At 52.9% G+C, this 14,503-nt stretch overlaps 1 protein-coding gene across 2 annotated transcripts; it reads right to left on the bottom strand.

The window, feature by feature from the left end:
* Window positions 1-6,175: 6,175 nt before the first annotated feature.
* CISD3 (CDGSH iron sulfur domain 3) lies at window positions 6,176-12,531 on the bottom strand. 2 transcript variants are annotated; one of them, XM_074979027.1, is made up of 3 exons: window positions 12,414-12,531; window positions 11,008-11,136; window positions 6,176-7,248 (listed from the first exon to the last, which is right to left on the bottom strand). In XM_074979027.1, the coding sequence occupies exons 1-3, from the start codon at window positions 12,450-12,452 to the stop codon at window positions 7,069-7,071; spliced, it is 348 nt and encodes a 115-aa protein (XP_074835128.1). In that variant the 5' UTR covers window positions 12,453-12,531; the 3' UTR covers window positions 6,176-7,068. The 2 variants fall into 2 exon arrangements, with proteins under 2 accessions (XP_074835128.1, XP_074835127.1); XM_074979026.1 differs by having other exon boundaries at window positions 12,378-12,524.
* Between the last annotated feature and the right edge of the window lie 1,972 nt (window positions 12,532-14,503).

The raw sequence follows: 14,503 nt of genomic DNA, 5'->3' as shown, positions 1-14,503 counted from the left end.
GCCCCAGAGGGAATGAACAAAACAGGGAATCATCAAGTGATCCTGTCACACACTCCTAGCTTCTGACATGCAGAGGCTAGAGATGCGTCATTCCTGCCCAGATTGGCTAACAGCCATTGATGGACCTAACTTCCAGGAGTTTATCTAGTTGTTTTTTGAACCTGTTAAAAGCCTGATCCTCACAACATCCTCTGGCCAGATGTTCCACAGGTTGAGTGTCTGTTGCATGAAGACATTATTTCCTTGTCTTTGTTTAAACCATTTACTGGTTAATTTCATTTGGTGACCCCACTAGGTCTTATGTTGTGGGATCGAGTAGATATCTCTTCCTGATTCGCTTTCTGGATGATTCTGCTAATGAGATGCTGTGACCCTTTGTCAAATGCTTTGGGATAGATAAAAGAAACAATGCTACGTTAGCCATAGGTATTAGGGTTTGGCCAGCAGTGTTCCTTCTAGCTTTACCCACCCATGGATGGAATAAAGTTTGTTAGGTGCAGTGAGGCATGTGCCGATGTTCGTCACCAGTAGAAACACAGGCTGCTGGCTGTGGCTGCTTTGCTAATCAGCTGGGCGGCACCGGAAGCTCCTCTGGGCCCTCTCCCAGGTGCTCAGGTTATAGTGAACCCTGATCAGAGCCTACATTGGTGTTGAAACTCTCCCTGATTGCACAGGCTGGCTGGTGTTCTCAGGGCCAGATTCTGCAGGAGGCTCAGCACCACCCAACGGGGCCATAGTTGCAAAAGGGCTCAGCTCTCCTTTAGGTACCTAAATAAAAGGGTGGATTTTTTTTTTTTCCAGGAGAAGAGCCATACTCAGTTCTTGGGACAAACACAGTCATAGGGCTCAAATCCTGGAGGCTAGTGCCCGGCGGAGGGGCAGTGGTCTCTGTAAGTCGGGGGCGGGGGGGTAATCATTTTTGATGCAGGGGTGGGAACACCAAGATGTTATTAAGTGGTCCACAGCTGTACTTTTCTATGGGGCGGGGGGAGCAGGGTCTAGGATGGAGGTCGGTGCAGAAGGGCACTCAGGGTAGGGATCTGGGGTGCAGGAGCGAGTGGGGCATTTGGACAGGGAGGATGGGTGCCAGAGAGGATGCGACCTGGGGCAAGCGATGGGGGGGTGCAGAGTCCAGGAGGGAAGAAGGGGTACAGGAAATGAGTCTGGCCTTGGGGAGGGGTACAGGGTATGTGGGGGGGGGGGCAGGGTACAGGCAGGCTCTGGGCAGGAGGTACCTAAGCGGCTCCTGGTTATCAGCACTCTCAGGCAAGTGGCCAGGCTTGCTAACAGCCCTAGACCACTCCATGCAGCTCTCTGTGCTGCAGGGTTGGTGGTGGTGTGTGTGTGAGATGATCCTGCCAATGGCAAAAAATCTCTCATTTCCTATTGGCTGGAAACCAGCCAATGGCAGACAGCATGGCCAACAGCCCTCATGGGCCCTGGAGTAAGCTGGGAGAGGGGGTCTGGAAAGGGCGGAACCAAGGGCAAAAGAGGCGGGGCCTAAGACAGGGGGCGGGGCCTAGGCCAGAAGGGGTGGGGCGCCTAGGGCAGTCAGCCCTCAGTGCTACCTGGATTGCATCACTGCCCCCACCACACCAGTCCCAGGTGGAGGGGCACTGCCAGGGCACGCCAAAGTAGCAGCTCCATGCCCCTTTTAATGCTGAGCCTAGGGACAACAGCCCCCTTCTTAAGCCTGCCCCCACCCCCCCAAAAAAAAAAAAAAAACCGCATCCTGTCAGCGGCCCTGATGGTAGCTGAGAGGGTCAGTTGCACATTCCCTGCCCCCCAGCAAAAAAATCTCTCAGTTCCTTGTACCCAGAAACTGGACAGTGGGCGCTGAGAGATTTGGCTGGCAGTGGGGTCAGTGCTTAAAGCGCCCCCTCCCCCCCCCCCCCCGGCAACGTGCAGAGCGCCACAGGGACCAGCCAGCTGCTTTGAGCGGCTCTGCTCTGTGCACATTGGTGGGCCGGGGGCCAGCTTAAAAGGCTTGGTAGCACAGAGTTGGCCCATACCTTGCACACCCCTGCTGTAAGCTGTGTGCCTGGGCAGCCAGCTAGTGACGTGTCAGCTGCTGCCCAGCTGATTAATGCAGGGTGCCATGGGTGGTGCACATCCACACATGCCTGGGTGCACACAACAAAATTTATTCCACACATAGATTGGAAAAAAAATTAAGGCTTCCTGGTGACCCAGGCTTCATTGGCTTCTGGGCATCACCATATCCGTCAGTGACCATGTGTGCTAATCAGAGCGGGGGGTGGGAGGTGTTGACACCGTGTAGCAACTCACAATGCTGAAGCTGAGGGGCTCGGGAGAACGTTTACACTTCCATTGTTCCCTGGGCATGGAAGCAGCTTTCCCACTCTGGCCCTTAGCTGAAGGTGCACCTAGGCTGCTAGGACAACGCTGGCCTGTTGCCACAATTAATCCACCACTCTTTTGCAACGGCACTGGCAGGTTAAGGTTGGAATACTGCTGTCATGCTGAAGTATGGATTTTTCTGTCGGTAGCAGACTTGACCTTGGTGAATTGACTTGGTGGGCGGCCAGGCTTGGAAGCCCCCTGAAAGGAGAGGGTCTTGGAGCCAGGGCTCCAGCACACATGGGCCTAGTTATGCCGGGCATTTTAGCCCTGCAGCCCAAGTAAATTGGCCTGGCGCTGTGACATTCAATGGTGCTAGTTGCTCTTGGGTGGGTAGCAGTAACCCTGGCAAATGCTAACGCAAGACCTTCAGGTCTGTTGGGTAAAGAAACGGGGGCGGGGGGGGGCGGGGTGGAACAGTGTGCTGCAAGCCAGCTCCCATGTGCTCTTGGTTACTCCTGCATTCAGAAAAGCAGGCGTGAGCTCATGGCTTATAAGCCAGCATCAAAGAAAATATCAGCTGCCAGTGTTACTTCCAACAGGAACATACCCACCGGGGCTTCCCAAAGCTGACTAGCCAGTTGGATCAAAAAGGGACAACAGTATTTAGGTGCCTAGGGCTCATTGGAGCCAATGGGAGTTGGGCACCTAAATACCTTTGTGGCGCTAGCTCAGAGCACCATGCAAATCGGATGCCACCTAAGGGCTCCTTTACTGGACGCCACTCACAGCAGCGCTGGCGACATGGGCTTAGAGTCAGGAGCAGGAGTTCCTAGGCAGGCCAGCTGTGTGGTCCCTTGGTGAAAGCCCAGCTGTAGTCAGAGCTTTGCAATTGCTAATGGAAGGTTTGAAAAAAAAAAAAAAGAATGCTTCTGATGCACATTGGTCAACTCCCTCCAAGAATGCTCATTAGTATTCACTTCCCTGTAATAGTCCCACTGAAGTTCACTTACTATCAAAGGCAGACTAAGCTATTCCGTTGGATCATGGGCCCAAAGGGATGAGACTGTTGCTGGGGGGGGGGGGGCGTGTTTAAGGCCGGGGGAGGGCATATATTCCATCCACTTGGAAGGCCTTTCAGAAACCTAGCCCCCGTGTCACCATTAGATGCCACCCGCCATCCGCTGGAGACAAGGATGAAGTCACACAGCAAGTCCAGCTGTCGGGAAACACCAGTTGATTTGGGGAGGCGGGGTTTGAAGAAAAGGCTGGGTGGCCCACAACTCAGCCTCTTTGCCAAGCAGTGTTACGCATCTCAGCCTGTTTTAGGTTAGTGCCGGCTAACGCAACCACAGAGGGGAGGTTATAGCTTTTCTACAAAAAAAAAAAAAAAAAAAAAAAGTCTCTGTTTGATGCATGACCGCCCCCCCATCCCCTGGCCAGAACTCTGGCAGTGGGCCACAACTAAGCAGCTTTGAAAACTCTCCTAGGGCCCATATGCATTTGGTGCCTCCTACCTTTCAGGGTTTAGGCCCATGCCCCTGTATCCATAGTGCAGGAGCTATAGGTGCTAGGGGACTGCCATGTTCCTGGCTTAAAGTGGTTCCCACCGGCACCAGGGTTTACAGGTTGGCTTGATCAACACCAATGAGGCAGCCTGTGGCACCTTAAAAACTGACAGCTTTAGGTGGGCCTCAGTTTTTGTGGGTAAAGACGCACTTCGTCAGAGGTAGCATCTCTAGGCACACATTTATGCCTGTGTCTTTAAGATGCCAAGGGACTCCTTGTTTCTGCAGCAACAGACTAATCCAGCTACACCTCTGAAACTAGGCTTTCAGCACCCTCCCCGTACAAATTGTCCTGGCACCCACAGCCATCCCGTCCATAGGACAAGCCCTGTGCTTCTGGGGGGGGGGGCACTTGGTAGCTGCCCCTGCTGTGGGGGGCGCCGGGGGTGGGGGGAGGCTTAACTGGAGCAGGGCATGGCTGTGGCGGTGACACCAGCAGCCAGTCACTTGCGGTACTGGGGGTTGGAGGGGGAGGCTGCCAGGGTCCCTGTGCCTGGGGCACCGCAGGGGTTGCCCCAGGCCCTGCCACCCCCTCAGGATGGCCCTGCTACCCCACCCATAGCCATCTGTAGACACCAAGCTAGCTGATAAAAGTGACCCTGCGTCACTTTTTGAAAATGTGCTGGATGATGAGCTGAAGCCCAGTTTGGAGGGAGGCTGGGAACTGAAGCAGCCAATCAGGAGATGCCTGGAAAACAAATCCCCCAATGGCCCATTTCACAGTGGGCGCTCTGGGCTAGCAGAGAAAGAGTAATCTTTAAGGTGCTACAGGCCTGCTTGTTATTAAAGGCTGGGCTGAGCCCTAGGAGTCTAGGTTTTTCTCCCCATGGCTATTTATTTCAGATCTGGCTAGATTCCTTCTTGGTTAATTAACAAGCTGCAAAAGAAGCAATTAGCAGGAATTGGGGTGGTGAATGGAGCTCGCTATTAGCTTTCTCTTTAGCAGACAGGGCTATTTTCATGTTCTCCTACCTCAAAAGCAGCAGCCGATTAATTTAATTGGGCCTCCATTTATCTCTTCCTTGCTGCTCCCTTTGATTTCATTGGGAATACATGGCTGATGTCATTTGCCCTTCTGATGCTTTGAAAATACAGTCACCTTCCCACGTACAATCTCTGGAATTTTAAAGCGGCAATTTTAACACCATTTTATGTTTGTGATGCAGATGCTTTGTTTTGCATTAAAGACACATGGCCACATCTCAGGATCTTCAGAGCTGAAATAAAGATCTAGCTGCCAACTGCACCTGAGGATAGAGTTTGAAATTTTTTACTTCTTGCTGTGCTGGAATCAGATCAGGACATTTCCTTGATTTTCTTTCTTTCACTCATATAGTTAAATGCATACAATTAGGACGTGTGTAGACAAAGCCTCAGGAATTGAGATCTGGTCTGTCCACGGAAACCTTGAACTTGGAGGTTTATGCCAGCTAGCAAGGAAGTGACATGTCATTTAAGCTAGAAGGGGAGTAATGATGGTTTTCATTCCAACTGCTTAAAACTGGGGGTCTTTTGAAGTTTGGACTTGAAAGGAATTCACAAATAAAATCTCTTTGAACGTATTTGACGCCCCTTCTGTTGGAGGTCTGAGATGATTTCCAATCCGCATCTTTGAGTCATCTCAGGAGTCCTCCACCAAGCGAAATATATAAATCCTGACAACCCAAACAGAGAAGATTCCCTCCACCCCCTTTTGAAACACAAACCACCCAGATCTACAGGTTCTTTTTATCTATCCTAAAGAAGAAAAAAACACTCACACACCTATTTTTCCCCTTTGCAGGCCAACTTTAATTTAAACAATTGGGCCTTGATCCTGCAAGCAGTTGAGGAGAGGGAGGGAGTGAGGGAGGGTGTGTGTGTGTTCCAGATGGTACTGAAAAGCAACTCATCAAACACCAGAATTAAGCTACAGTCGAGCTGCAGACAAGGCAAATGGGAACAGGCATCTGTGTCCACCCATACAAGCAGCAGGCTTTCTAATCCAACAACAGCCCCCCTTTTTTTACAGTTTACAAAGGAGGTGTGCACAGCCCAGAGAACTAGGTGATAAACATGACACACAGGGTGCGTCTACACTTGCATTCCTCTTTTGAATGATATATGCAAACGAGGTAAACTGAGAATGCAAATTAGGTATAAATTTGCATATCTGACACCTCATTTGCATATTCTGATTTCAAAAGAGCTTCTTTCAACAGACGAAAGCCAGTGTAGGTGCTGCTCTTTTGAAAGTAAACTCATCTTCCAAAGAATCCTTCTTCCCTTTATTTAATGGGAAGAAAGATTCTTTGGAAGATGGGGTTTACTTTCGATAGAGCAGCGTCTACACTGGCTTTCTTCTTTTGAAATCAGAATATGCAAATGAGGTGCCAGATATGCAAATTTATCCCTCATTTGCATACCTCTTCTGAAAGAGGAATGCAAATGTAGATGCACCCCTAGTTTTCCTCCTACAGGTTGAAATTCCCTAGTCCAGCACTCTTGTCCAGTAACATGTACCATGGATGTTGCTGGATCAGAGAGCCCATAGAACAGAGAGCTCCAATTGCCTGCAGCTGTTCTGGCTGGTGGGCGGAAGTGGAGCCCTGCTGGTGGCCGGGAGCACCGTCCTGCTGTGAGGAGTCAATCCCTGGCAGCAGTTGGAGCAGAGCAGCGGAGCTCCCCAGGCAGCTTAGGGACAAGGAGTGGGTGGCACCTAGGAGGGCCAGCTTCCAGGCGAGCCCAGAAGCTTGACATCCCGTGGTCTGGGAAATTCCCTCCTTTGGGACCACTCAGGTGTGTGTATTCGTATCTCAGAGCCCATTTGCATCCATGGGCTGGAACTCTCTCTGCAGAGAATCTATTTATCAGCCACACCCGTGAGCTCTGTACTCATAATGCTGAGAGTTATTTTATGATGGGGGGTGGGATGGGGCAACAATGTACAGAGCACACCCATTCTCCACTCCAGGCCAGCAACATGGAAGAGGCCTGGTTCCTTCCTCCTTGGCAGCCTGGTGAAACCAGCAACCCCAGTGCCTCTGGGTTTGATCGTCCTGGTCTGTACAGAACTAAAATCAGAACTGAACCTGTAGCCACCTGGACAGCCGGAGAACATGGAAAGCTTGAACGTCCTCCAGTTCCTGAGCCCTACCCCCATCCTCCTTACACCAAGCTGCAGTTCCCCTGCAGCTGGTGTCAGGCTAGGAAGCCCCCATCAAGGCTGCTCCAGGAGCTCTGCTTTCTGAATGAACTCCTCCATGTGGGTGCCGTCGCAGTATGGAGGGGATTTGGTGTGTTTGCACCCGCACAGCCAGGCGCTCTTGGCCTCGTCCAGCTGGAACCGCAGGGGAGAGAGATCCGGGGCTGCTGTTTTATGAGCTCCATCGCAGAAAGGCTGCAGAGCAGAAGAAACCAAGTTGTGGGTTGACTGGGTGCCACTGGGCAAAGGGGAGTGGAAATGGATTACATCAGGTATTTATCCAGTCCCCCTCCCCATTGCACTGGACACCTCATAGTCTTATGTATTTGTCTTCTGGTCTCTGGAGGGCAGGGCACTGATGGGGAGACTGAGGCACAAAGGGGTGAAATGGAGGCATAGAGCGATGAAATGACTTGCTCAAGGCCCCACGAGAAGTCAGTGGCAGGGTAAACAGCAGAAGCCAGATCTCCTGCATCTCAGGTAAGTGCTTTAACGCCTGGTCCACCCTTCCTCTTAGGAGGAGCCAGACAGCCAGTCTGCTCCATCTCAGGTAAAGGTCTGTTCATGTTTCCAAGCAAGAGGGGGAATGAATACTGGCCTCCCCATTTTCTCCTACAGAAACATAGTATCAGAGGGGTAGCCGTGTTAGTCTGGATCTGTAACAGCAACGAAGGGTCCTGTGGCACCTTATAGACTAACAGAAAAGTTCTGAGCTTGAGCTTTCGTGCGCACAGACTCACTTCATCAGATGCTGCCAGATGCATCAGAAAGCTCATGCTCAAAACTTTTCTGTTAGTCTGTAAGGTGCCACAGGACCCTTCGTTGCTGTTACAGATCCAGACAAACACGGCTACCCCTCCGATACTTCATCAGATGCTGGTCTTGGAAATCTGCAGGGCCAGGACCTGGCCCTGCAGATTTCCAAGACCAGCATCTGATGAAGTGAGTCTGTGCTCACGAAAGCTCATATAGAAACATAGACTCCTAGGGCTGGAGAAGGCCTCAGGAGATCACCAAGTCCAGTCCCCTGCCCACAGCAAGAAAGTTTTTAAAGGGGGCACCGGGATTTGAGCCAGGGACCTCGAACTGCCATCAAATGCTCTACCCCTGAGCTATACTCCCCCGCAGCAGCTTGCTTGGAAAGCCAATTTCTAAGGGGACACCTGGATATGACCCCAGGAAGTGACAGTTTTTAAGTGTTCCACCCCACCCCACCCCACCCCTCGCGTACAGAGAGCCAGGCGATTGGTGACGAGGCAGCGTGCAGCTCACAACACATGACGATGTGGATTTTATCAGCTGGATTTTGTGCAGGGCTCCTGGGTAACCGTAAAATAGGACGGATTTCCCCCACAGGCTGACACGCTGTTACCAACACGCCAAAGCTGGCCTTCTTTTGAACCCATCTGGGCTCTGACTTAGAATGGCATCTTTTTGGGGCAGGGCTTATCATTAGGTTCTGAGTTTGCACCAGGGACGTTAAATGGTTAATTGGCCCAACTCAGTGAACTCTGTGCTGGAGCAGCTCCGGCTGTGGAGGGGTCACATGATGGGACCTTGTGGCCATGGCAGGGCTGGGTGCCAGGACCTAAGTTAAAAAGGTAGCTGGTTAAACATTGTCATTTAGCCAGTTAATCATTTCAACATCCCAAGTATGTACAGCACCCAGCACGAAGGGGGTCCAGGTTGCTGGAAGGGACTTGGTGCTGTAATACACATGATGTATAAAGTATTTAGGCCCCTTGTGTGCTGTACATCATGCTCTAGTTACCCATCAAACTGGGCTCCTGCTTTTGCATAATAATAAATCCAACTGACTCTTCCATTACCCCAGAATTTAAAGGAAACCCTCTGGCAGAAACCGCTCCAGTCCCTCTATACAGCAGGCACCTCTCCAAGCGCGAGATACCAGGTAACTGGGAAACTGAATGGCCAGATGGAGAATGGGACAGGTCAGAGAGGACTCTCACTTTTGGTTGCTGCCTGCTTGAAAACAGCAACATGTCCACTCCCAGGCAGAAGGGATCAGGAGAGAATAAAATCCAATGTGTTTATTACTCTCTGGATTTTAATTTACTGCACCTGATGACAAGAGTTGTATGGTATAAATATACAATGACCCCAACTTGGGCCATGAGAGCAGCGATCAGCAACCTCGGCTAGCAAGCGGGCTGCACGAGTGGTCTTCCTTCATCTCAGTGGGCCACAAGTCTGTTGTAACCAAGACGGGCTCATGGGAGAGGGTAGTTTTGCTCCCTGCACTACCTACAATTTGCAGGGTGTGCTAACTGAATCAGCGCCATGATTGGCTGCAGAGGGAGGGAGCACATGGCTCTCGGAGTCAATGTTGCGTGTGGTCAACACGCACCTCGCTTCATGGGCCCTTGCGCTCTGTGTGTGTCACTTCAGAAACGGGGTAGGAAAAACCAACCTGGATAGAAACCAGCAAAATCTGGCTACTCTGCACATGGGGAACAGTGAACAAAATGTCTCACAGGCCACACACGGAGCCCTGATGGGCCATAAATCATAAGAACAAAGTAAGACATGTTGGAAAAAAATAATCCCAACTATACATACACAGGGGCAGGATCTAAATTAGCTGTAACCACTCAAGAAAGAGATATTGGTGGCACTGTGGATCATTCCCTGAAAACATCTGCTCAGCACTTGCAGTGCCAGTCAAAGAAGTGAGCAGAATGTTAGGAACCATCAGGAAAGGGATCGATAATAAACAGGAACTAGCCGAATGCCACTTTGGAAATCCACGGCACACCCGCCTCGTGGATGCTGCCTGCAGATCTCAGGGCCCCAGCCCAAAAAAAATGCCTGTTCAACTTGAAAAAGGAGGGGGCTGGAACTGTTTCCATGTCAGGAGAGATTGAAGAGACTGGACCTGATCATCTTAGGAAAGAGAAGACATGCAGGGGATAGGAGAAAGTTCTGTAAAATCTGACGGATGTGGGGAAAGCAAATAGGGAAGTCTTGTTTACTCCTTCAAATAAGGGCAGGTCTTCACCAAGCAGAAGATGGATGGTGAAGCTGCCTCTCCCCAGCTGATTATCAAGTACTTCACTCTTACAGCACTTGGAATTTGGGACCATGGCAAATTCAGGGCAGCAAAAAGAGACCCGTTTCCTACAGACATCTGGCTTGAAAAGGGCAGTGAAAGGAGAGACTGGCCAATGGGTCAGTGCCTCAGGATTTTCTGGGAGAACTCACACTAAAAGGGGGCCTCATTTTAGGCTTCAAAGTATTTCTATTAGAAGCACATTGCAGAGGACTGGTCCTGATCCTGACAACACCCTGTGTTTAGCTACCGCCTTGGGAGAGTTACTTGCAGATACTGAAAATATACATTTTAATAAAATAATACAAATAATAATAATGGGGAGGAGGAGGAGGATGTTAAGCTTCCCGGCACAAGGCAATCACTAAGGCCTGGTCTATACTAGGGATCAAAGTCGATCCCAGGGATGCAATTCTAGGCACGCTATTAGTGTAGCTAGAATCGATGTGTCAGGATCAACTTTGTTCCCCGGTGTAGATGAGGGACCTTTGGGCTCGCGCCAATGTCCCCTTCTCCATGCGATCGCGTGGAGTATTAGGGTCAATGGCTGAGCCCAGAGAGATCAATTTTTCTGCGTCTCCACTGATGTGGCAAAAATCGATCTCAGGAAGATCCATCGTGGCGCATCAACCCCTCCCCCGTGTAGGTATAGGCATACTCTATCCGCCAGGTCGGAGCGAGGGAGACAACTAGGTTATCCCCACCATGTACAGTGGGGAGAGGGGTTTCTTGTTGCTTCCCCCGAAGCAGCTGGGCTAGCGGAACTGTACGGAATTCCCGTCGCTCTGCATGAGCAGAGAGGAGGTCTTGATGCTTCTGGGCTTGCAAAGCAGCGGGAGGGATGCAGAGAGGAAGGATAAAACCAGGACCATGCTGCAAATTACCTGTTTCTTGCTGTGACCACAAGCGCACCAAGCATAGCGTGTTCCTGCCTTCAAGTCCACTTGGTATGGGTGCTTGGCTGCAATTGCTGGCCTGGAAGGGGCCGAAGAGGGTCCTGAAGAACTCCTGGCCTGGGGAGAGGGAGGAAAAGTCAGGGAGCGGGATCTGCGGTAAAGAAGTTTTCATATTAGCTTAAACTCAGCAGGGATGAAAACAAGACAAGCAGCCCTGTAGCACCGTAAAGGCTAACCATTTCATTTATTAGGTAATGAGCTTTCTTGGGTAAGACCCACTTCTTCAGATTCTGGAGCAGAAATGAGCAAACAGAGATGGCTTTTACAAGACCCTGTTGTGCATAAGGCCTGAGGACTGGGTGAAACTAAACATCTAGTAAGGATCATACTAACGGGGCAGCCAGTCTACTGAATCGGGCACCGGACTGGGAATCAGGAGAGTTAGGTTCTACGACAAGGCCATCCCTCCTTGCATCCATTTGCCCCTCCCACCCTTTGTCTTATCCATTTAGACTCTAAGTTCTTTGGGGCAGGGGATGTCTCTTTTGTAGTCCATTTCTGTGCAGCACCTCGCATCCTGGGGCCCCCACTGCAGAGGGGGTGACTGTAATATTACTGTGACTGTTTCCATAAAGGCAGATCCGCAAGGGTTTTCTGCTACTGGTGGGAGAAGACATAAGAAAACATGCTGCTATGGCGAGATATCATGCAGATTAAAAATATGCCTACTTTACGGACAGTGAAATTAGAAATTTTGACAATGCCCGAAGTCCCTGGCGAAGCTTTATTAGCTTCACCAAAGGGGTGAATTCCTTGTCCAAGATGTGCACAGCCAGAAAACAAGCAGCTGGGAGGCTTCTCAGCTCTCTTCCCTTGCAAGACGCTGTGCAAAGTGGCACAGGAAGGGCGCCTGCCAGCGCTCTCAGTAATCCTTCCCATCCATGTGTGGAATAAATTTTATATGCACTGAGGCACGCGCACCACCTGTAGAAACCAAAGTTAGCTGGGGGCGCTCTGCTAACCAGCTGGGCAGCGTTGGTCTCTTTCCTGGGTGGCACAAACCTGAGTGTGGGCCCTGGGCACAGGGGTTAAGGCCCGGCGAGCAGTCCACGGTGCGACCCCGGAGCCTGTGGCAGGCCTGGGAGTTGCCAGCTCCCGGGTTCGCCCCCGGCCTGGTCAGTGGGGATCTCGGTGGGTCCCTAGGTGCTGGCCTAGTGAACCTCAGTGACCCCTGGTGAAGGGCAGCCGGGGCACGGTTCTTCTCGCACGCCGTGCAGCGCGGCTGAGCCCCAGCACCCGGGGCAGGCAGCAAAACCCTGGGGAACTGGGGGGGCTCTTTCCCCGCCCAGCGCGCTTACCCGGCCGCCCGCCGCCCTAGCGCAGGCTCGGCTCACCAGTGGCACAAGAGCGGCCGGCCTCTGCAGCGCCCGCATGCTGGATCACCGCCCCGCCTGCAGCTGCGCGGACCGGCCCGGCCGGAAGGCCCAGGCAAGGCCGGGCGGGTTTGCAACCGAGCTGCAGAAGGGCTCCCCCGCTAGGTACGGCGGGGCTGGGCAGCTCCCAGCATGTACTGCCGAACGGCTGCTGCACGGCTCCTCTTTTGCAGGGTGATCCGCCTCCACTCCCCGGCCGGCTGCTGCACGGGCCCCCCCTTTTGCAGGGTGATCCCCCCACGCCGGCCGGCTGCTGCACGGGCCCCCCCTTTTGCAGGGTGAAACCCCCTCCGGCCGGCTGCTGCATGGGCCCCCCTTTTGCAGGGTGATCCCCCCACGCCGGCCGGTTGCTGCACGGGCCCCCCTTTTGCAGGGTGAAACCCCCTCCGGCCGGCTGCTGCATGGGCCCCCCTTTTGCAGGGTGAACCCCCACGCCGGCCGGTTGCTGCACGGGCTCCGTGTTGCAGGGTGAACCCCGCTGCCGGCCGGCTGCTGCACGGGCCCCCCTTTTGCAGTGTGAACCCCGCTGCCGGCCGGCTGCTGCACGGGCCCCCCCCTTTTGCAGTGTGAACCCCGCTGCCGGCCGGCTGCTGCACGGGCCCCCCCCTTTTGCAGTGTGAACCCCGCTGCCGGCCGGCTGCTGCACGGGCCCCCCTTTTGCACGGTGATCCCCCCCCTCCGGCCGGCTGCTGCACGGCCCCCCTTTTGCAGTGTGAACCCCGCTGCCGGCCGGCTGCTGCACGGGCCCCCCCCTTTTGCAGTGTGAACCCCGCTGCCGGCCGGCTGCTGCACGGGCCCCCCCCTTTTGCAGGGTGAGCCCCTCCCCCGCCGCCGAGCCCAGGGACAGAGGGAGGCTTTGCAAGTGCATCTCGTGCTCCCACCCGGGAAGAGGCGCCCCCCACCCGCCCAGCCAGAGGCTGCCGAGCCCCGGGAGGGGGGGCTCCGAAACCGCGGCGGCCGAGGCTGACTCCGACGGGCATTGCTGCCGCCGAACCGGCCCCTGCAGCAGCGAGCTGGACAAGCCGCTGGCCCGTTTTTTTCCCGGTCTCATTGAAGCTTATGGCTTCTTTACCAGCCCACCCGATGAGTGCTCGTGCCTCTGTGGTCCCCTGCACACGTCGTCGATCATTTCCCTCTGAGCTGAGCAGCGACACGGACGCTAAATTGCAGGCACACGGGAGGGGTCTGCAGATGGGGCAGGTGGGGATGTACATTTCTACACTGACTCTGTGCCTAGCTACAGGGTCCTACTTCTGTAACAAGGATCCAGGATGCTGTGGCAAGGGCCTCTCTTTGCCTGGCCAGCGTTTGGGCCGTCAGCCTTCCTCCTTTGCCCAGGGTTTGGGGTTGCCGCTTCTTTCTGGGATAGGGAGCTCAGCCACTCCTCGGACTCCCTCCCCTGCTAACTGTTGGTACTGTTTAGATCTCTCTGTTCTTCTCTATCTTGCTCTCCTGCCTTTCCCTCTCTCCCCTGGCCCAGGTATTGGGGGCCCTGGGAGTTTGCAAAGTTGGGTGCCTAAAATAAAGGCTCCAAAATCCACACACCTGCCCCCTGCTCCCCATTTTCCCTGTAGGTCAATGCTTAAATAGGAAGTAAGGAGGCTGTGGTGCTGACCGCTTCAGGGTCACTGCCGGGCTTCTGAGTCTGGGTCCATTGTTCTGGCTTCTGAGGCCAGAAGGAACCATGTGGCTGATCTGGGCCAGCCCTCCTGGATAGAACAAAACAGTAGTCATGTACCACTTGAAAGACTAACAAAATGTAATTAGGTTAATTTGTTCTGTTAGAATACAGACTAACGCGGCTACCTCTTTGTGACTATTCCTCCTGTATAACATTACTACCGTATCACATGACTTTGTCCTCAGTAAACCAGGGAAATAAAACCTAGATGGGGCTTCTACCAGGTGAGTGCATAACCGACTGGATACCTGTTCACAGAGAGTGGTTATTAATGGTTCACAGTCATGTTGGAGGGGAGTAATAAGTGGGGTTCCACAGGGGTCAGTTTTGGGGCCAGTTCTGTTTGATATCTTGGCCAATTATTTAGCCA

The sequence above is a fragment of the Carettochelys insculpta genome, chromosome 28, assembly GCF_033958435.1.
Source record: "Carettochelys insculpta isolate YL-2023 chromosome 28, ASM3395843v1, whole genome shotgun sequence".
NCBI classification, from domain to species: Eukaryota; Metazoa; Chordata; order Testudines; family Carettochelyidae; genus Carettochelys; species Carettochelys insculpta.
This window is presented reverse-complemented; position numbering and strand designations above follow the sequence as displayed.

Excerpts from the sequence above, each read along its gene's own strand:
- CISD3 (XM_074979026.1), bottom strand. The coding sequence starts at position 12,452 with ATGCGGGCGCTGCAGAGGCCGGCCGCTCTTGTGCCACTGGTGAGCCGA. Across the intron at positions 11,137-12,377 it reads CTAGGGCGGCGGGCGGCCGG|GCCAGGAGTTCTTCAGGACC; the intron begins GTAAGCGCGCTG and ends CCCTCTCCCCAG. Across the intron at positions 7,249-11,007 it reads GTGGTCACAGCAAGAAACAG|CCTTTCTGCGATGGAGCTCA; the intron begins GTAATTTGCAGC and ends TCTGCTCTGCAG.